This window comes from Pocillopora damicornis, chromosome 9, assembly GCF_964200805.1.
Source record: "Pocillopora damicornis chromosome 9, jaPocDami1.2, whole genome shotgun sequence".
Classification (NCBI taxonomy): Eukaryota; Metazoa; Cnidaria; class Anthozoa; order Scleractinia; family Pocilloporidae; genus Pocillopora; species Pocillopora damicornis.
The window spans coordinates 12,125,033-12,148,219 of NC_142678.1; the positions used below are offsets into that span (position 1 = coordinate 12,125,033).

At 37.8% G+C, this 23,187-nt stretch overlaps 1 protein-coding gene across 3 annotated transcripts; it reads left to right on the forward strand.

The window, feature by feature from the left end:
* The first annotated feature begins 377 nt into the window (after window positions 1-377).
* Window positions 378-22,691, forward strand: LOC113676505 (uncharacterized). Of its 3 annotated transcripts, XM_089182432.1 has the most exons (20): window positions 378-532; window positions 676-879; window positions 3,214-3,543; window positions 5,810-5,857; window positions 6,126-6,182; window positions 6,724-6,822; window positions 7,071-7,137; window positions 7,545-7,594; window positions 8,306-8,362; window positions 8,705-9,265; window positions 9,762-9,981; window positions 10,546-10,595; window positions 11,119-16,194; window positions 16,999-17,037; window positions 17,283-17,351; window positions 17,486-17,626; window positions 17,728-17,775; window positions 18,558-18,647; window positions 20,348-20,417; window positions 21,153-22,691. In XM_089182432.1, the coding sequence occupies exons 1-19, from the start codon at window positions 455-457 to the stop codon at window positions 20,375-20,377; spliced, it is 7,314 nt and encodes a 2,437-aa protein (XP_089038558.1). In that variant the 5' UTR covers window positions 378-454; the 3' UTR covers window positions 20,378-20,417; window positions 21,153-22,691. The 3 variants fall into 3 exon arrangements, with proteins under 3 accessions (XP_089038558.1, XP_089038559.1, XP_089038560.1); XM_089182433.1 differs by lacking the exon at window positions 20,348-20,417 and having other exon boundaries at window positions 21,153-22,025; XM_089182434.1 differs by lacking the exons at window positions 378-532; window positions 676-879; window positions 3,214-3,543 and adding an exon at window positions 5,147-5,606.
* The last annotated feature ends 496 nt before the right edge of the window (window positions 22,692-23,187 follow it).

The window sequence follows — 23,187 nt, forward strand, 5'->3', positions numbered from 1 at the left end:
ACAGTTATGTTGTCATATAAGTGGCTTAATGTGTCAATTAGGAACACACAATGTCAGTGAAGGAAGTTCAGAGAAAGAGAGAGCATTGGAACCGAGGTTGACAATAAAAATTAACTTTCTTCCAGCTTTTACCTCGTTATTTTTGCCAGCCTTTTTTGAAAAAATAGCCAGGAAAATAAAGCATGAAAGACTTGAAAAAATAATGTGTAATTCTGCTCCTTACGTTTGTCAAAAAAAAAAAAACTAAGGAATTATTTTCCCCTTTTTTTCACCCACCATAAAAAAAAAATCCCCGCCGTACCCTATTTTGTTTTTCTCGTCGCAGTCGCTGACGTGTCAAGGTGCTTTCTGCGCATGTAAGAATGTTCCCTCTGCGCAAGCTCAGTGAAGCATAAGGTAAAATCCAAGATGGCGGATAGTCTGGTGGTATTGATCGAATGAGATGAACTAAAAAATGTTTAAGAAACTAAAGCAGAAATTAGCAGAGGAGACGGATGGGGAACAGAGCCCCCTGAAGCAAAATGCACGTCAGGTAATGATTCAAAGTTTTGATCGACTGCACGCGTCATTTCCTCTTCTGTGATAGAAGTGTTTTAACTGTTCTCAACGAACAATGATCTTGTCAAGTTTTATTCTGTGTGTATTCTACTGATCGTCTTGTGTTGAATAATTTAGACTCCGAAAGAGCCAGGCAATGAAAGTACCAATGTAACCCTGGCGAAATCTGAAGAAAACCGTGTATTTCCGCCTTCAAATTCAGCTGCAAATGTAACAAGTTCTCCTTCGAGCACATCATCAACTCCTAAAACATCACAGATTAAACCGAAATCTACGCCACGAGAGGTTCTCGACCGAGTCTACAACCTCCTTGATTCTAAGGTATATTACAAATGATTGACCTGAAGCTATCGCATGAGTGAGTTAAACCTGATTGAAAATCAGATATTTTTTTGTTTCCAAATCAATTATACTGGATCGGAGGTGATCAGTGATCTTCGTTAATAACTGTTTTCAAAACAGCTGTATTTTTATATGTGATTGTGTCATCCTTGGCACTTTCTTTAATTTTTCCTCTTAGTCTAGTTGTTCTTTTTTTGTTATAGGTTTCCTTTGTCAGCATAACTTTAAAATGTTGTAGATTTTAAAGGTTTCAGGCTATTGATTTGTAATAGTCAGTGTATTGAAAACAAATCAGAAATAAAAAGGAAAAAGAGATAAAATGAAATAAAAGGAATTTAAGTCTCTAATTAAAAGAAACTTGGGTGCTGCATTAATGGAGGATATTACCAGATAATTGGTTTTATCAACAGAGTAGATGATGTAAATTTGCCACTTTGAGGAGGTCAGCTAACCTAAGAAACATCATCTCTAAAAACCCTACAGTGGCCTTTGACATTATCAACTCAGTTGTCAATACTAATTATCTTAAAAAGAATTCTTTAAATAGGTAAAATTTGACTCAGCAATAGATACTGATTGGAATCTCTTCTTGTTCACTGTTTTCTGGTCAAATTTAAATTTGGAGTGTTGTTGGTGTTGTTTTCCTGCAGAATAGAACCAAAAGTAATCTGAACTCACTTGTGACATCAACAAGTCACAGAAAATTATGACAAGAAGGATTGAAAAGATTTTAAGGATAAACCAAAAAAAGTCAGTAATGATAAAGTTGCAGAGAAGCTGGTTAATTCCAAGCATCTTACTTACTTATATAGGTAATCAGAATGCAAGATCTAATTCTTTGCCCACTCACCGTGCTACATTATAAAGTTCTGTTATGTATGTATGTATGTATGTATGTATGTATGTATGTATGTATGTATGTATGTATGTATGTATGTATGTATGTATGTATGTATGTATGTATGTATGTATGTATGTATGTATGTATGTATGTATGTATGTATGTATGTATGTATGTATGTATGTATGTATGTATGTATGTATGTATGTATGTATGTATGTATGTATGTATGTATGTATGTATGTATGTATGTATGTATGTATGTATGTATGTATGTATGTATGTATGTATGTATGTATGTATGTATGTATGTATGTATGTATGTATGTATGTATGTATGTATGTATGTATGTATGTATGTATGTATGTATGTATGTATGTATGTATGTATGTATGTATGTATGTATGTATGTATGTATGTATGTATGTATGTATGTATGTATGTATGTATGTATGTATGTATGTATGTATGTATGTATGTATGTATGTATGTATGTATGTATGTATGTATGTATGTATGTATGTATGTATGTATGTATGTATGTATGTATGTATGTATGTATGTATGTATGTATGTATGTATGTATGTATGTATGTATGTATGTATGTATGTATGTATGTATGTATGTATGTATGTATGTATATATATATATATATAGCTCTTTGGCATACAAAGCTTTGCTTTCATGTCCAAATTGAGCACTCTACTAGGATGAGTCATTGCTGCTAGCATTATGCATGCTCACTAGTTTTTCTAGTTTGAGCACTCTGGCATGGCTTAGATGATCCCACATATGTGAGATCACTTGAGGTGGCTATATAGTCTTTCCTCCATCCTAGCATCAGCACTGCACTGATGAGGCCCAGAAGGCCGAAACAGTACTGTCTGCAGTTAGTTATATATATATATATATATATATATATATACATACATATAAAACAGAACTTTACAATGTAGCACTGTGATATGTATATATTTATATAGAAAGTCCGTGTTTTGGTTTTTCTGTATTACAGTGCTTGATACATAGAAGTAGAGCATGATATGTATTGAGTTTGGGGAAAAACATTTAAAAACACATGTTAATTGTGATTAACTCACTCTTTGATGGCAGAAAAACAACAATAACAACAGCACTCCAAGTTTAAATTTGACTAGAAAACAGTGAACAAGAAAAGATTTCCACTGAAGAGTGAAATAGGCTTGTCGGGATGAAAGTGTAGTCTCTTTGTTTTTTCGGCAACTCAGTACATATATATATTCATGAACATTTAGTGATTTGATGAAATCCCTTGTCTTAAAACAGTTTAGTGTTTAATTCTGACAAATTGTTGGAGGAATTAAATCAGAGGTAACTTGAGGATGAAGAAAAAATTCATGAAAATGCTAGAGTGAAGTAAAGCAAGGAAGTTAGTGAAATTCAGACCTTCCTAATTTGTTTATTTGTTTGTTGATTTATTTCATTGTTTAGGCTGTTCAGCCTGATTCCAGAAATGGAGAAAAGCCTCATTCTGGTGAGACAACTCCTCCTAAGAGCACAAGCACCCCAAGTAAAACTTTGTCACAGGACAGCATCAGTGATACTGAAACTCCCAAGAGAACTGTTGAACGTCAAGGATCAATCCCTCCTTCAAGCCCTATTTCTGTGGGAGGACGGTCTGACGCTGAGTCTGATGCAGAGCAAAGTGGCACACCCGGTACACCTGGGGCTCGCCTAGACGGAGCCACAAAGGAAGAGGTGGTGGCCATGTTTAAAAAACAAGAGAGAGTCTTGGCACGTTACAAGACCAGATTCTCAGAGGTATCGCACTTTGTAACATCTTTGTTTTTACATGATTTTAAAGGATTTCAATTTCAATCAAATTAATAAGGAAAGCTACAATGTTAGTAGTCTCCCAACTTGCGGGTATGGCTAAAAGGGCTAGGCTATTTTCTTGTATGCATTTAGCACTGGCACAGTTTCTGTAGTTGATGTGAGTGGTTAGAAAAGCCAGGAAGAATGGAAAATGAAAACAGCAGAGTTATCATTTATTTTTTGAGCTACCTTGTCATGCACAATCTTTTGTATTTTTGCATTCATATATTGTTGATTTAAGGAGAAGTCTACTTTTAGTTATCACTCAGTTCAAAATGAGGGGAATTCTATTGACAGGTTTGTTTATGGTGAGGTCCAAAAAAAAGTGTACTAACACATATTGGAAAGAAATCAGCCAGATTTCCTAGCCATTCCCTTCTTTGGTGCTTCTTTTGTTGTGTTGCCTTAAGTTTTTTGTCTTTCTTTGCCCTTGTTCCCATGGGCTGGGATTCATTCCCTTCACTGGTCTCTGCGCCAAATGTGCATGTATATTGAAGGTATCAAATTAGGCCGTGGCTGCTTTTATAACACTGTTCACGCTAAATGAACTTTTACTAAAATTGCCCATCTGATGATGAATTTGGTTTTTAGATATTTCATAAATTTTGACCTCAGCATCACTAGAATAGCTACTTGTAACAAATGCTGAAATTTCTTATGTTAGTATCAATTGTCATAAACTTTGCTTTTAGTGATCAAGAGTACATTTGTAATCTGAGTGCTCATCTGTACCATTAATAACTGAAACAGTGTTAGACATTAAGCAATTCTGATTAGTGTTTTGGCAATTAAAAATCACAAATCAGGTGAACAATTTGAAAAAAAAACTTCTGACAAATTGGTTTTTGTAAGATAATGGTGCAGAATTTTTTTTTTTTGTCTCAGTTTAGAATATTTTGACCAAGTATAATTTATAAATTTACATGTATTTCTGTTGGTTTGAATGTTTATGATCAAAATATGAAATGAGAATAAATTCAATCTCAACACATAGCAATGAACTGAATCATAGGAAATATAAGTGTAATGTAAACGAGTGTAAATTATTTTTTAAACTAGTTAGGTCGAACATTGTGATTTTATCTTCTTTCTGAAGTATGACCACAATTCTACAACAAAGAAAAATACAAACCAATCCACAGTATAGTTTGAAATCATTTTCATCGGAAATTCATATGAAACATTACAAGTGATCAATGTCAGGCACTGTCCACCTCAGCATAAGGCAAATGAGGGCAATTTTGTTTGAGATAAAAGTAAGTTTTTAATTTTGTTTTGCTTTTGTTTTATATTTTAAGTGGAGGTATAATTTTACTTGGTAAATAAAGTAAGAAAAGAAATGAACAAATCAAGAGATGTGTTTTCAAATCGAGTTACAACTCTTTTTCTGTTGTTGTAGGCATAAAATATGTAAAGGACAGTTAGTTTTGAAGAGGTTACCTAGGTATTCAGTCATGTTGAACGGAATGCAGCTTAAATAATAAATGTCAGTTGATATGATTGTGGTTAGAAACATTTTGCATAATTTTTCCTTTATTCAAATTAGCCTGAACAATAAAAATCTACAACAGACAATAGACTGACATGAAAGGACTAGTTTTAAACAGCACCAAATCATCTGACTATGAATTTTAGAACAAAGTTCTACGTGCAACTGCTAAGTACATGTTTTTGGGAATAATTTTCTTGTATCAAGAACAAAATGTAGATGTTATTTTAATTCACAACCAGGAGCATTTCACCTAGCTTAATTATTGTAAGTCTCTTCAGTGTGCATCAACATCTCACTGGCCGATATGTCGGGAGAAACAGTAACTCATGTTGTACACTCAAACATGAAGAAATTTATACAAACTTCACTTCTGAAGTTATTCAGCAATGTACACATAGTCTTGTATTTCAAGAAATGTTTATAATTGGGAATATTTTGGGACAATGGTCTTAAGATGTTTTCCTGTATGGGAAGCCAACTTGATACTGAAGATAAACAGAGAAAGGCTCTTAGAAAGGTAAATTTACAATGGCCATCCTTTTACAGATACTGTACATGTAGGTTGGACAATTATCTTTGTTTTTAATTCTGGAGTGAGTAGAAATGAATCCTTAGAATCAGTCATATGGGTTGCTGTAGTTGTTAACAAAACATTCTAGTGAAAATGTATGGGAAAATATAGACTGATGATGTTCCAATTTGTTTTCCCGAACGTGATAGGTTGTGGAAGCATACAAGAACCTACAGAAAGAAAATGAAAAGCTACAGGTACACATGTAAACAAATGTGTGAAAAGTTGATAGGTAAAAGATGACTTGTGTTGTGGTTTTCCTCTCTGCAGTTTTTGTTTATTTTAATTTTGACTGCAATTGACTGAAAAGAACTTACATTTATTTATTAGTTTTAGTGTTTTTTGATCACTTGCATGCAAAACTTGAACAATAAGCTATAATGATATTGAATAAAGGGGGTATATGATACTGGATCTGATCTGAACTAGTATGTGATACATGCATGTCAATGTACCCTCTTGCAGAATAATCTCACACAGAGTCAGGACAAAGCTCTCAGAAGAATATCAGAGATGAAAGAGGTAAATTTAAGTTTGCAAAACACAGTGTGATACAATTATCTTGACTTTTGAGAGTAGATAATTGAAATATCTTGTAATTATGGTGTACATGTTTACATGTTATGCAACAGAACTGATAAACATTGTAATAAGAAGTGTGTATTATAAGAGAGTCTCATTGCCTTGATTGTTTGATGTTGGTGTTACTTGACAAACTCTTGAATCATGCTGTGACTGGTGATGGCCTGGCTTGGTGACTAAATGATTACTGAAAGTGCACAAAAGAAGGTTCATACATTCGTAGTCTTTGTCTTTTCTCAGAGGCAATGGTTTTCAGTGTTGATGTGTAACAGTTATTGGTACTTGTAGGTGTAAATGACTTTTGTAAATCTTGTGAGTTATCCTCAGCCTGGTAATTTAGGAGAGTTGTACATTGCAGGTACATCAAGCTCCCTTTGTATGGTTTGTGTAGGAATCTGAGATATTTTGTAAAATCACAGGGCAGTTTGAGTCAGTTTTTGTAAATCAGTGACAAATTTATTAACTTTCCATTTGTTCACAGACCATAGAACTTGAAAAACAGGCCAAGATGCATTTGGAGGAAACACTTCAGTTGTCTCTAGATGAAAAAGAAGAAATCATCAAAGCTCTACAAACACAGGTGGATAATAACTAGTACATTTGTTCGTTATGTTCGTGGGTAAATTCTTCATCTTTGATTCTCAAAATAATTTTATTTTTTTTATTTTGTGATATTGGCACCCATCAGCATTTCTCATCAACCCTGCCTATTTGGATGTTTGAATGTTTATTAGGACCACTATGTATTTTAGTTTAACTAGGTGTACTTTACAACTAAATGTTAGCCTCACCTGGAAACTAAATCTGGATATAATTGCTCCATGATAGGTTCAACTACTCAAGCAGCAAGGCTCACTAGCAATTCCTGGAACTGATGTTCTTGATGCTGGCTTAGGTGAGCTATCTAAAAGATTTTGCCTTTGAATGTGTATTTCTGTCTGATCTCCATGAATACTGTAATGTAATGCTCTGTAGTGACTCTTTTAAACTTGACCTTCATTGGTGGGATGGTGCAGGGGAGAAGTGATATTGCAGTGGCCATGCACTTTTGCTTTCTTTCCTTCTTCCCCCCACCACCCTGTGGCCTGGGTTTGATTCCTGAACTTTTTGTCACAAGTGGGTTGTTAGTTCCCATCTTTGCTTCAAGGATTTTTTTCTTTGGGTTTCCTTACTCTACTCAAAACACCATGCCAAATTCCAACCCTGTTTTCTGAGGGACAAACACCTTTCAATTTTCAACCAATGGTTGTTACCATCCATAAATGTACATGGAGTGAATTTATTGGTATTTATTTATTACAGGATCTCAAAGTGACGAACAGAAGCTTCAACAGCAGAGTCTCCAGGAGAGGGTAAGGAACAGTTTCATTATTATGTACAGTTACATACAGTTGTGAACATGTTTACATCTACAGCTGCACCATTAAAAACATTATTTTCTGATGTAGATGTTCTGTGATCTATGGAGTATTTTTAGTATTTAACCACCAGAAAAAAAGTAGCATGCTCTCGAAAGGTGTTTTCATCTTTGACTTAATACTGCACTAACTAGAACATGTGTAAAATGTACAATTGTTTCTATCTACTGACCATTCATGTCTGCTTCACAACACAAACTCCTGATTTTTTGTGAATGGTACCCCTCATATGTCTGTGTTGCTTATTTATTAAAGACTTTATCTATACTTGAAGATGAGATCTGTATCCATGCGTGGATTATATTGTTCAGAACGAAAATATACCATTGTATTGTATGTCAATGGACACTGGTGACATGTTGTTTACCTTCAGAACTGATTTCTTGGGATAGATTTTTCAAGATCCTTTCACAAAACAGTCCGTAGATTCCACCAGCCTTATTTATTTTGTGATACTGAATTGGCAACTCATGAAGGGGGTATTTTACAAACCATCTTATGATGAAAAATTTAGGGCTCTTTCATGCAAGGATATTGCATGAATCAATATGATTTCGGCTGCACTTAAGCTCATGAAGTTACATTTGTGCAGATTCTTGTGTGTGAAGTGTTGTTGAAGGGTACGTTTGGTCGTTCTCTTCATAGATTGAAGGCCTTCAAGCTCTTGTGGAGAAACAAGCGAGGGAAATAAACGAGAATAAAGTACGACATTGATTTTCTTCACTTGCGTACCTTTACTATTTTTAGATTTGTTTGATATATTGCTAATGTTGCGGGTTTTTTGGCTACACTGTTCACAGACCTTCCGTTTTGTTAAGATTAGTGGCCACAGCGCAAGCGAAACAAGGATCACGATCTCTCTGCAATCTGCGCTCACTCTTGTGTGCTTGTTTCGTGCTTTCCCACTTGATTGCAAGAAAAAAAACAAAAAGCGGTTGGGGACAGACTAGTTTTAAGCAGTCTGCACACGAGGGAGGGGATGAAGGAGTTTATTTAAAGTTATCTTGTTCATTTTTTTCTTCTTTTTTTTTTGTGCGTTACTAGGAAAAGTCCATTCAACACGATCATGTAACTTCGAATCAAATGAGGGAAGCTAAAGCCTTGATACTTAGACTAGAACAAGAGAAGAAGACAGCTATTCAGGACATGATGGACAACCTACAGACTGCGCTGCGGGAAAAAGACGAGGCTGTGAACAACGCTAGTGAAATGAGGAAAGTTCTGCAGGAGCATGAGGCTCAAAACGAAGAAATGAAAAAAGAAAAAGACGAGTTCTTTCTCAAGATGGAGAAGCAACTCGAAGAGTCAGAAAAGAGAAGAGAAATTGCCGAGTTGAAGAAGGAGCGAGAAATTCAAGAGATGACTGCAAAATACGAGGCTGCTGCAGCTGCGGAGGAAAATGAGCGCAAATCAATGATGGAGAAGTTGAAGAGAGACAAGGCGGAGGTGGTGGCAGTCATGCAGAAGGACAAGAACGAGAAGTTAGAGGAAATGTTAGTTGCCAAGGAAATGGAGTTACAGGAGGCTCTGACTAAGAAAACAAAGGAAGTGGAGTCGATCTTACATGCTAAAGAGGAAGAGATGAAGTTGAAGTACAATGAAAAGGTATTACAGAAGTACACGTACGCTAGACAAAATCCGGTATACAAATTGTTTGGGGGGTAGGACTCGGCGGTTTGGTGGGAGGATCTTTAAGGTGTGCTATCCACCTTTTGAACGACAACAACTTAATGCGTGCGTAATTGTAAAAGGATGCGGGAACATTTTCTACTCATTGTAGAGGTAGATTTAAATTCACCTTTTCGTTTTGGCTGAGCAGGTCTTAGGTTCTTGATAGATGGCCACTTTCACACACTTTCTCCTCGGAAGACAAGTTAGCTGGGCCTAAAACATTTTGGTTAAGTAAGAGGGGTCTAGAGGGTAGAGCGGATCCCCCCTTCAAGAAAAAGGACTATTTGGCATGATGAATTAACTTGGCACTCCCCAAAACAGCGAGACACTTACGTTACGTTACATCTCTCTCGATGGAAACTCGTGCCCAAGCCCCTGATTTGGTATGGCTCGTATTGGGCATGAATGACTATTGTTTGGTTGTTTTTAGGTGAAGGAGATCGAGATAGCAGTGGACGAGAAAGAGCTACAGAAAGAAGCCGCTTTGAAGGAGAAAGAGAAAGAACTCCAAGCCTTGAGGGAACAAATGGAATCGCTGTCAGAGAATCTACAAAGTAAAACCTCTGAAGCTTCCCGTACTGGACAGGAACAAGCCAGTAAGATGTCTAACCTCTTGGCTGAGCTGCAGAAGACATCTGTTGAAAAGAGAGGCAAGAGAAGTTTAAAAATATTCTACATGTAACGGTCTCAATGCAAGACAAACGTTCACATGTGTCTGGTACATGTACCGGGTCCAACTTTAGTTCTAGTTGGTTATTTGCTGGGTACATGTATCTAGTTTTGAAAATTTATACGAAGTCTAAGTGTGATCGAGACTTCCTGTTTATTTGCTGCGTTAGTGTGCTCTAGTGGCCAGGGTGTACATGTATTTATACATTTGCACTACACGTATTTGAGCCTTAAGTAGAAAGCACATTTGAGTGCCAACTTTGGCTTTAATAAGAGTTTAAATTTAAAGGGCATTTACACTGAAGGTGAGATAACGCAGGGTTCTAATAGGGAAAATGTCATTAATCAGATTATTTACATTTTAATACTGTACGTAACGCACGTTAACATTCACTCTTTTTTTTTCGTACAGTTCTTTCTCTTTTCCCTATTGAATGAGGTGTGAAGTAAGACTACTCCAACATAAAAAGTAATTGGTACCTTTTCTTCTGGGAAAAGAACAGTTCTTAGGTTGTCAGTCATCATCTTTGTCATTGCTTTTTCAGATTTGGAGCAGAAGCTATCAGAGACTCAGCAGAAACTAGAACAAGAACAAGTGAGTGCTTTCTGATCGTTTCTGATTTTCAACAATCCTTGTGATACATCAAAGGACGATTAGGGGTCCTCTTATTGCCGTTTAAAATTGCTTGGAATTCTTGAAATTCAACGGGTAAAAGGATTGCTATACCGGTTTGAAAATTTATTTTACCTGTCATGCTTAAAATAAGGGAGAACACTGCATACAGACACCTGGGGTACACAGCTCCGTTATAAGACATTGTCTATAAATAAGTGGTATTGGCATACATGTATCTCAAGTCTAGAAGCAGGATCCCTCACTCCACCCCCCTTTGTCGTCTCATTTTCTGTTGACTGCAGCCGGTATAAACTGATAAACTTTGTACTGTAATGAACGCGTGGGTAACCTAACACCCCCCCCCCTCCCCCCCAAAAAAAAATTATTACGCATCCTCCGCAAAAAGAGTCGTGCGGAAGCATTTGCGAACGATTTTCAATTTCCCCCGAAAGCATTTTGTATTGAATAGATCCATCAATCTTACGCTTCCTTTTTTTGGTAGGCTAAGATCGCGGAGATGATCCAGCAACACAGCAATCTCCTTCAAGAAAAACAGGAAGAACATCAAAAAATGTTGGCCAAATTCAAGAAAATGCATCAAACGAAAATGGGTGAAATATCCGAGAATTCTAAGAAAGCCGAACAAAAAGTGGTTGAACTGGAGAAACAGCGAAAAGCCGAGGCTGAGAAACATTTGAAAGACTTGGAGGAGAAAGAGAGACAATTTGAGGCTGATAAGCAGTCAGAACTTGCTCGCGTCTCCAAACGAATGGAAAGTAAAACCAACGAGATGAAAAAGATTGTAAAGGAACTTAGGACAAAGCTCACTGAAAAAGAAAACCAAGCGAAGGAACTTGAGGAGAAAGTAAATATCATGCAACAGGAAACTGAGTCGGAAAAAAATGCGAGTGTAAATGACTTTGAGAAGAAAGTTGCCGATGCTAACAAAATCGCCGAAGATTTACGCAAAGAACTACTGCAAAAAGATAGTACTGTTAGTGATCTTGAGAATAAAGTTAAAGAAACTGAAAGCAAGAAAGCAAACGAGGTGGAGGAGTTGACGAAAGACCGGGATAATCGTTTGAAGGAAAAAGAGAGAGAATTAGTCGACGTAAAAGGGAAGCTTACTGAAAAGGAATATTACTCCAAGGAACTGGAAAAGCAACTTCTCGAAATGAAAACCGAGAAGGATCATGAGATTGAGGCTGTCAAGCAAAAGGCGATGGTGACAATTAGAGAACTAGAGACAGCATTTAATAATAAAAGAGAGGAAGAACTAAAGGTTTTAAGTTCGGAGAAGGAGAAAGAAAACGTGGCAGTTAAAGAGGTGGAAAGTAAAAAGGACGAGCTTGAAAAAATTAACAAAGAGTTAGAGGAGAAGTTAAAGGCTTCCGCAAAGAACGAAAATAAACTCAAGGAAGAATTGGCCGGATTAAACCAGAAGTATAGAACTCAATTTGAAAATTTCAAACAGAAATATCAAACTGACGTTCAAAAGTACAAAGAACAATTGCTCCTTGCGGAAGAGAAAAGTCTTCAGAGTGCCTCAGAAAGCAAGAATAGTCACGAGAAAACGGTCTCGAGTTTGAAAGAGGAACACGAGAAAAGTATTCAGAAACTTCAAGAGGAGAAATTGCTTATTGAAGAGAAATGGAAACTTGAGTTAGAAAAGGTTCGCGGAGATTTCAGTGGTAAAGCGGCTTCGAGTGAGAAATCTCTCAACGATAAAAATTCCGAAATTGCTGAATTGAATAACATGATTCAGAGTTTAACTGGCCAAATGAATGAACAAAAAGAGCAATCCCAGCGAAATATTGATGAACTTAGTCAAAGTATAACACTGCGAGATGAAAAGATTGGGAAACTGAAAGAAGCTTTGAAACTTGAACAGGAGGCGCTCAAAACACAGAAGAAGCAACACGACGAGAAGATGAAACTGAAAGAAAAGGAAGTGAAGGAATTGGTCAATAAAATGGAAAAGGAATTCCACGACCAGCTACTTGAAAAAGAGAACGCTACCAGGGAGAAACTGCACGAAATTGCTCAGCATCATAATATGGGTGTCAAAGATGTAACAGCGAATTTAGAAAATATGAGGAAAGAAGAACTAACGAAGCTCGAGGAGCGACATCAGGCGGAAATATCTGAACTGAACTTGGGCTGGGAGAACAAAGTCGTGAGTATACGCAGAGAAAACGAGGAGACTATGGAGAAATTTCTGAGCGAAGCGCGGGAAAAGGAAGAGAATATGACAAAAGAGAATATCAACTTGAGGAACGAAATTGCTAAGCGAGAGAAAATACATCAAGCGAAGACGGAAGAGTTGCAAGCCAAAGCGAACAGTGTTTCAGAAGAGAAGGAGTCCGCCATGGAGAAGGTAAGAGAATTGGCTGAAGAGAACAAACGTTTTAGACAGCAAATCGAGAATCTTAACGTGGAAATGGAAAGTAGGATAAGCGAAATGACTGAAAGTCATAAACGCGACGTCGAGGACATTAAGAATCAGTCTTTAAAGAATGTTGAGGAACTCGCTCAACAACAGACAAACGCTTTAGCGAATCGCGAAAGTGAATTTGAAAATGCCAAGATGGAGACGGAGGGGCGGTTGAACGAAGCACTGGAAAGGCACCGATCAGAAATCGCGGAGATGCGGGATAGTTATCAAGCGAAGCTGCAGGAAGTCACCAACACTTACCAACAGGACCTGGCGCAAATCAAGCAGATTTACGAGAAGCAGAACGTTGAAATGGAGAAACTTAAAAAATACCACGAAATTGAACTGAACGAGCTTCGGAAAGGACATTCCAAGACGATGGAGGGACTGCTGAAAACCGGCGAGGATGATAAGAATAAATTCGCTGATCGAGAACGGGCACACCTCGAGGAAGTGGAAAGATTAAAATCCAGGATAGAAGAAGTTGAGATTGAGAAATCAAAGCAAGTGGAGGAGTTAACACGATCGGGAGAACAAAGGGCGCAGAAGTTTGCTACCGAGGAAGCAAACTTGAGAGAGCAGTTCGAGCTTCTTAAGGTTAAGATATCCGATGCAGAGACCCAGCATTGTAGCAAAATGGAAGAGCTGCGGAAGTATGCTGAAGAGAATGAAAAGAAATTCGGCTTCGAGGAAACCAAGCTAAGGGAGCAAATCGATGCACTGAGTAAAGCTGCTGAAGAGAGTAAAGCGGTCTTTGAAATTGAGGAGCGAAAGTTGAAAGAGCAAATTCAAGTTCTGGAAAAAAAGTTGGGCGAAACTGAAACAGTGAATACAATTAAAATGGACGAACTAAGATTGTCCGCAGAGCAGATAAAGACAGCGTTTGATCACGAGGAGAAAAAGCTGATCGAAGAAATTGATACCTTAAAGAGAACTTACAAACAACAGGCAGAGGAGATACGCAGGTTATCGGAGGAATATGAAGCCAAGTCTGTATTGGAGGACAAACTTAGGAAAGAAATTGAACAAGTAAGGGAAAGTCACAAGAAAGAAATCGAGGCTTTGAAGCAGACAGCTAACGAAGCACAGACAAAACATAGTGATGTAGAGAGTAAATTAAGCGAGGAGTTGAACAACTTGAAGAAGGAGCGTGCTAAAAAAGAAAAAGAACTTCAAGAGGGTAAAGCTAAGTTGTTAGAACAAGAAAAACGAATGAAGGCCGAGTTAGAGAAAGTTGAAACAGAAGTGAAGCAAACTTCGGAGGCGACGACTACGAATTTGCAGAAGAAACTGGGTCAAATGAAAAAGGAAAGAGAACAAGAAGTGCAGTTGTTGAATACAAAATGGAAAGGGAAATGCGATGAGATCAACCAGCGGTACTCAACTCAGATACAAAACCTGCTGAAGCAACAGGAAGAAGATAAGAAGACTTTGACTGAAGAGCATGCAAAAGCGATGGAGGAATTAACAAATAAAAACAAAGAGGAACGTCTTGAATCGGAGGAAAGAGCAAAGAACCAGTTGAGCGAAGCACAGAACACTGCATCGGAGCTGCAGTTGAAGATCAAAAAAGCAAAGGAAAAAATCAAAAGTATGAATGCAAAACATGAGCAAGAGTTAAACGAAATGCGGGAAAGTCAAGAGAAAACTGATCAGGAGGTCAAAACACTACACGAGACGGTGTCCTCTTTGAAAAGAGAAATGGCCGAGAAGGAGGAAAGCTACGAAAACAAACTAAGAGAGACTGAAAAACGCAAGGAAGAGTTGCAACTAAAGATTGTGACCGGAGAAAGCAACAATAAGGCTATCGACGAGAAGTTGGCAGAACTGAGTCGCGAAAAGCAGGAGGCTCAAGATGCTGTTGCGACAAAGGAAGCTGAGTGGCGGCATCGAGTGCAGACACTTGAAGCTGAAATGGAGAAGAAGACGCACAGTTTTGAATCCAAACTGAAAGCGCAAGAGAAAGAACAACACGAAAAGCTCAAGGAAATCGAAGACGCCAAGGAACAGCAGTTGACACAACAAGCGGAGGAACTGACTGAACAGTATAGAAACAAGTTGACTGAAATGAAGAAGAAAGCAGAGAGCAAAATTGCTGGCTTGAGGAAACAGCTCAGTGCACAAGCTGTAGAAAAAGAGACTGCCATCTCCAATGTGATGGAGTCGCTGCACTCATCAGAAAGCAAAATCAAGGATCTCGAGTTGAAACACCAGGAGGAGATGGAGGGCTTAAAGAAACTTCATCAAGAAGAGTTAGAATCGAAACTCCAGGAATTACGCCAGGCAAAAAAAACTGAAGGTGAAAGCCGCGAAAAAGAGTTGCAGGGAAGACTTGACAAACTAGATGCCTCTAACAAAGAGCTGTCAGAAAACATTGAGAATCTTCTTGTTGAGAAAATGGATGCTCTTCACGAGCAGGAATCGGGATTGAAGGAAGAACATGAATTGGAGATGGAGAATCTGCGGCAAGAACATGCCAGTGAGTTGGAAAAGTGCGAGAAGAAATGCAAAGCTAGATTGAGCGAAAAAGAGTTGGACTATAATTCGAAAATCAAACAACTTTTGAGAGAGTTTCAGATTAAATATAGCGAGAAAGAAAGAGAGCAACAAGAAATGTTGGGGCAAGTGATAGAGAAAGGACAGAGAGAGGAACAGAAGTTAATCGATGAGTATAAAACTGAAATCATAGAATATCAGCGAGAACTTAAACTGCGAGAGGAGGAAATGTTAGCTTTGAAAACAACCGTGGAGGAGCAGCTGGCGCAAAAAGACAGTGAAATTACAAAACTAAACAGAACTCATTCCGAAGCGTTGCAAAACGTCGAGAGGGAACATCATGAAACGATACAAGAGATGGTTCGAAAGAATGAAGCCGACATGGAAAAGCTTCACGAGGAGAATCGAGGCAAACTTGAAGAGTTGCACAACCGCCATAAGAACGAGCTGGAAACGCACGCCAGGGATCGAAAATCTGAAGTGGCCGCCGTCGAGAAGAAGTTCAAGACGCAAATGAAAAAAAACCAGAACGAAATGAAGAAGTTATTAAATCAAAAAGAGTCATTTATTCAAGCACAGAGTGTGAGTTTGACCGATGCTGAACCCGGACAGCTACAGAGAGCAGGGTCATCTTCGTCCCTCAATAGTGTAAGTCAGGGGAATGCACGAAGAGATCACAGGAAGAGACCAGGAGCCTCTGCTATTCACTATTAAGTTTTTAAACAACAAGTACTTCTGTTTACTACCAACAACAACAACAACATCAACAACAACAATACTTTTCTGACGTAGCACTGTAATTTTTTGACAAGTCACCATTCAACATGACTGCATTGACAATTTCCACTGTTTCTTTAGTCCTAAGGAGTGTCATATTTGTGGGATCGTTTATGTTGTTCATTGTTGTTGTTTTTTTTTCATATTTGATCATTTTCTTTTGTCATATTAATCACAGCTATGAGACATATATTATTAACAACACTTGTCCATTTTTAATAATATTTACCGCCTAACTCTAACTTACTGAATGTCTTTTCATTTGTTCACCTCTCTCCATCTTCCACTGCTTTACTACGCCCCTTAGCTACGATACCCAAGTGACACTACTGTGTGTTATTTTATGTACGTGACATAACTTGACATCTTTCATCAAAGGCCACCCCCCATCTCACATCCATCATCGATATTTGTTTGTGAAGCTTTTGTGACATCTCATTATCCACTTTATGTTTAACATTCGCTTAAGAACAAGCAAGACACAAACGTCATAAAAGCATCGCACTTACAATCGCTTTAATACAGTTGCTTTACGTATCTTAGCAATGGCCCAAACAGATTTGGCATAAATGCGATTGTCAGCTTTTTTCTCCTCCGATTTACTCATTCTTACTATTTCCTAAATGAAATCAGGAAACGCACTTTTTCTCTCACTGATGTTTCTGTTTCCTCTAGGAACCTATTGCGGAGGATCCAAGTCAAACAGCGCTGAAGGTTTGTTTGATGTTTTGTACGCAATTTATCAGACACGTGAGCTTGATAGTTGAAAAATATAGCTGCGGTGTTATTATGAAGATCTTCCCACTCATTTCGTTCGATTCTCAAAGTAGTGAGCGCTGTGTTTCCTTAGCTGTAATAATTATTTGAAGGTTGCTAGTCATGATTTAAAGTTGTATTGAGAGATTGAATTGCTTCAGATTTTTGCACGAAGTAGAATCTTATCTCGGTCTTTTTTTTAGGAACAAATTACGCGGTTGAGAACAGAAGTCAGTGGCTTGAAGGAGAGAGAGGAATCACTGAAATCACAGGTCAGTCCTGGAGCGTGTGTTACATAGTAATGTATGTGCAGTTATACAACGACCGTGGACAGACACCTTATTGGTTGTTGTTGTTTTTTTCGATTTAACGATAAAAAGAGTGATTATCATACTTACTGTCACAGATTGAACAACTCAGTGGATCTCCACTACAAGGCAGAAATCGTCCCGCGCAACTGAACCTGGTGTCCAATCCTCTGTTGGATAGCCCTGTTCTGTTAGATCCAGGCCCTCCACAGTCGCCCGTGGAACCCACGGAGTTCGAGGTTGGCGCACGAGGCTTTTTTTCTCTCTCTATCTTTTTTTCTTTGAGCATAGTGTTGGTGTAACAAACTTTCTTGTTCATTTTATGCTTTCACTTCCGTAGTATCTTCGAAATATATTATACGAATACATGATGGGCCGTGAACGAAAGGTGAGAAAGTTGGATCAACATAAGTATTTGGGCAACTGCCCACCTACCCCTCCCCTAACCCAACAACATTCAATTGATAACAGGTTAGGGTTAATGTTGGGTTAGGGGAGGGGTAGGTAGGCAGTTGCCCAGATACTGATATTGATCCATAACGTTTGACTCCAATCTGAAATTTCCATTTATGTGTAGTCCTAACCTTTCAAGATCATGATCTTTCTTTCTATGGCTTTGTTTAATTTTTATTATTTTTATTTTACTTTTTTTCTTGTAATCAATGTGCCAGTTTTGGTGTGGTATGGTTGAAAGCTCGCAAAAGTATGTTTCTTCCAAGTCTCGGGTTCGTTTAAAAGTCTTTATTGAAATTGGGTACCCATTGTTCAGGAACCTTGAAAAATGCCTCTGGAGTATTTTCCAATCTGTAACAAGTGCTTTAACTGCTGGATGAAATGTTTTTGAGGCAGCTGAGTGTTAAAGAAAATACTTCGCCAAAAAGTTTTCTCAGCGCGATAGGAGAATTTTCAGTTTTGGAGCAAACCTTCGAATGTGTGTTGCTGAGAAAGTCAGTGTTGCTTAGGCCTTGTCATTAGACTCGTAGCCTTAATTCTGGAGAATGAGAATTTTTGTCTTGAAAATTGCATCAAAAAAGGTTAGCGAACTACACTGTCTGAGAATATCGTCTCCATTCGCAAGCCTGAGAATGCATACGTGTGTAAACACTTTAAATTCTGCCTGAGGTATCGTTATTAAGTAAACATTTACCAGTTACTCTATTTTCATTGCAGCAAATGGCTAAAGTGTTAGTAGCCTTGCTACGGTTCAGCCCCAAACAACAAAAGGAAATTTTACGTAAAGTTGACGAACAAGCAAATCAGGTGAGTGGTCTGAGCAAAAGAATATCAATACTGTAATACTTACCCTTGCTTGTATGTCTTTTCGGTTCATCTATCTGTTGGTGAACAAAGTGCCTTGAAGGCAATTACAGATTAATGTCGAATGTCAATCTCCTCCCCCTCCTCTTTTTTCTCCTCCTCCTCCTTTTTTTCCTCCTCCTCCTTCTTCTCCTCCTCCTCCTCCTTCTCCTCCTCCTTCTTCTCCGCCTCCTGCTTCTCCACCTTCTTCTCCTCCTCCTCCCCCTTCTCCTATCTCGTCCCCCACCTCCTCCTTCTTCTCCCCCTCCTTCTTCTTCTTGTCCTCCTCCTCCTTCTCTTCATCTTCCTCCCCCTCCTTCTCCTCCTCCTCCTCCTCCTCCTCCTCCTCCTCCTCCCTCTCCTCCCTCTCCTCCTTCTCCTTCTCCTCCTCTTCCTCCTCCTCCTCCTTTTCCTCCTCTTCCTTCTCCTCCTTCTCCTTCTTCTCGCCAATCTTTCTGGGTTTTATCTTTTCTGCGTCTGTTTGGGTAAAACAGTTCACATATATATAAAATGTTTCTCAGCTTGTGACCCATTCCTCCCCCTCTAAAATTTAATTGTTCATCTAATGAATAAAAGAACAGTTTCAACTGGTCTAAAGAGTGCTTGACCATGAAAATCAGTAGAAATCCTTGACATAGATCAGTTCATTCCAATGCTATTTAAAAACAGTCGTAACTTATAACTCGCTCTCGTCCCACTAGATATAGTCATAATACCTAACTAAGATTTAACCAGCCCTGTTTACGTAATATTAAAAGGCGCTGCAAATCGCAAAATGTCACTAAAACCTTGGAGGTTATGTTTGCGGGCAGAAGTACACAAGTAGGTTATTAGCTTTGAAATTTCAGCTGTTACTCTAAATTTTGGTGCAGAGTTCGTGAATTTCAGTATGTAAAAAGTTGTCAAAGTCGTTTCCTAAACATATGTTGCCTTAAACTTAAATTGTCAGGTTATTATCGAGGCTTCTTTTCACTAGTGAATATTTAATCCGTGCAAACTGCTGGAGATTTACATCTGATTTAGTTTTTATTTGATAAAGGGAGATAACTACTTATACTACAGAAAACGTTTTCGTTCATGTCAAGTGTTTACTTCGTCGGAATTAGACAATTACTCTAAGTATTCGTCATATTTAAAGCAATAACCATTGCCTTTCATGTCTAAGTTTCTTCAATTAAGATTCATTTACTAAAACGTTCATGAACAGTGCTATAAAATAATGCTGGATGCGCAATAAGGAAGAGTTGTTACCTACTTTTCTGTACTATTTACAAAAAATGATGATAAATGGAGGAGAAAACTGTAAATAGTTAGAAAATCGCATTTCATAGAAGTAATCTATTCATTCCCTAAAGGCTGCATAAACGCTTTTAAATTCGAGTTGAAATTGTGATTTGTACTCTAAATCTTAGATATCAAGCTTGTCGCCGTTAAAAATTAGTGTCAAATGGGAAGTTGTGTGTAAAGCGTTTGAACAAAAACAACAAAACAAACGTCCGTGGTTTGTTTCGTGTGCGTCAACAAAAACACCCACTTTGTGTAACGAAGATTTTACGCATCGGTCCCGTCTTTGTGGATGTAACAAGTGTGTCACACAATGTACGTCACTAACACCCGAGTTCATGTCACATACGTTGGTTGACTTATTGTTTTGCCCTTTCCAGGGTGGCTTCCTATCGCCCTTTAGGGCGTGACGTTCAGTCTTGTCACGCAACAACATCAAGATGCCTTTGAGTAAGCATCACAAAATGTACACTTGTTATCAGAACTTGTAGGGAACAGCATGTCAATCATTTATTAATTTCCACCCTATGTTAATGTTCATTTATTTTTCTTTTCGCATTTGCCGTTGTAAGACAGTTTTCAAAGCAAACATTTGGCCAGTTCTTATAGATCATATATACTATATCTAGGTTATTCTGCGGTCGGCTTTTCTATCAATCGCGTGAAAACATATATCTACTTACTTGTGATAACAACTGGGTAGGCTTGGCTTTTTCCATATCTTCTATGTTTAATTGAGCTGGTAGTTTTTAGTATCAGCGGTGCCGCTCATGTCGTGCGACCACGTCATGACAGTCTTTTTTTCTTGTTAGTGACTTCTCTTTTCCCAAGCTATATATGTTTGAGATAATAGCGTGAATCTTCACATTTAGCTTCAGACTTAAGGTAATATCGACAGCAGTGACAAGAATAGGAAACGGTTTATGGAGTAGAAGAGAAGGGTTATTTTTAGCATTGAGGTGTTTTACTGTTTATCTAGTTTCAAGTGCAAGTTACGTTTGTAAATCTGATTAATTTTTATATGAGTGAGCTCGTTTTATGGACAGCGTGATGTAAAAGATCGTTCTCAACTTAATGAAGACTGAGTCATTCAATCATTCAATCATTCATAAAACGACATTAACTGTTTGACGTCACCGCAAAATCAGACCTGTCTTTAAATTTTGTTTTTCATTTTTCTTTCAGGTGAAAGCAAAGTCGTCATGGTATTAACGATAGCGAGGCGCTTTCTAGTTTTATTGATTAGAAATGTTTTTAATTTTGAATAGTGAACAGGCCCTTTTCTAAAATTGCGACTGAAGCCCAAAAGTTATAATCAGAAAACACATTCCCACCGCAACAATAATGCCCACCATAATAGATTTTTCAATTTTCATTTACGTACAATTCCAATTATTGAGAAAGTGTCAATATGGCGTTTTCCGTATTAGAATGCGTTCGTATTGTTGGGGATGTGGTTTCTTCTTCAGGTCTATATATTCTCGGCTTATTAAAGAGTTATCAAATGAAATGTGCAGTATTACAGAATTCAGGGTGCTTACTTTTGGACTTAAATTCCAAAATAATAGTATTGATAGTTAGCCGCCAATTTCGAGAAGGTTTGTTCAGGTTTGGACACAGAACTATCCTTTTCTTTCTGATGTTATTCTGTGTAACCTACAAACATGGTTTTGATTGAGCCATATTGGTATTATAAAGATTCACAAGATTTTGTGGTCTCAGTATGTAAATAATAAAGTAACTTAAATTATCTCGATGGTGAGTAATGATGTTTAACACGATTTCTTGAACTTTGTTTAAGAAGCTTGCTTGTGCAGGTACCGCTAGAAATTTAAAGCGGTAAAAGAGAAAATTTTCCTTTTGTGTTTTTCGTTTTGTTATGTTAGTTACTGACAAAAAAACCGACCGAGTAATTCATACTAACCATAACCTAACAAGCGCATCAGTCAATTCAACTTCCTCTTGAGAAGGGTAAAAGGGATTAAGATTAGTAAGAAAGATTAAACGTGGCTGTTATCGTTTGACATCCTTTATTAATAAAGACTATTCTTGCCGCAATTCTGCGAACTTATGGACTATCTGAGTGATCCCACAAGTCCATTCGCACTAAACTAGTATTCAGTCCTCCTAGTTTCAGGAACCAGAAATTGGATAGAAAATATTTCATTGTTGATTTTAGAGAAATAGATTTTCACCAATTTCGTCAACGGAATCGATGAACTCAAACATTGTACTTACTTTTGGGGTTTACGCCTTACTATTTGGGTTCGCCCAAATTCTTATCCCTAACTTTGATTCGTTGATAAGTAGGTGGCGTCAACTTATCCGTATTTCTCCATACCAATTTAGACTTATCTCGCCAGACCCTTTGTTGAAGGCATCAATAGGGTAGAATATAACAACTTCATTGGTTTACTCTCTATCAAGATACATGTACCGTTGGAGATTATTCTGTGTATTGTTACGCAACTACGGCAGCAGCCTTACTCTTCACTCAATAATAACCGGGTTTACGTGTTACAACTGTTCTCTTATTAGGGGGAGTGGAGGGGGGGATGGTTTGTCAAGACTTGCATCGACATCTTTGAAAAATTTTCGCATCACGAAGTAGCATAACTAGCCCTGGGTAATTATCGGTTTCCTAATCTCATGGCCTCATTTTTATCCTGTGGCACTTTTTCTGATAAGGATAATGGGTCTCAATAAAGTGAGGAAACCCTTTTTATGTCTTGTTTGGTTGGTTATGATTACATTTTAATTTATCTTTTTATCTCTTTCTGTTCATTTATTCATTACTACCTTATTTTGATCAGACTCCGCATTAGGGTTTAGTCCTGGCAGAAACCGCTTATATGAGCGTTTTTGCGCAACAAGGGCATCTGGAAGCAGGAGCAGTTGGATTTACCGACAATTTTCACTGCAAAATGTTTGGTAATTGACGAATGTGGCCACGTAAGAGGATGTTACCTAAGTGATCCTGCTCGTAGACAATTTTGCACGAAACGTTTGTTAATGGTCTCCTTAGCATGTGCGTAAGTGTAGGTAATAGCATGATTTCGAATGCAAGTTGGTGTTAATAAGCACAAGTAAATTTTTCAAAGACAACAACATTGCAGGGCAAGTGTAATTTGTAGTCTGAAAAATTTACAAGTGCATGTTAACACCAAATTGCACGACAAATCATATTATTACTAATTAACAATATACATCACAGAAAATT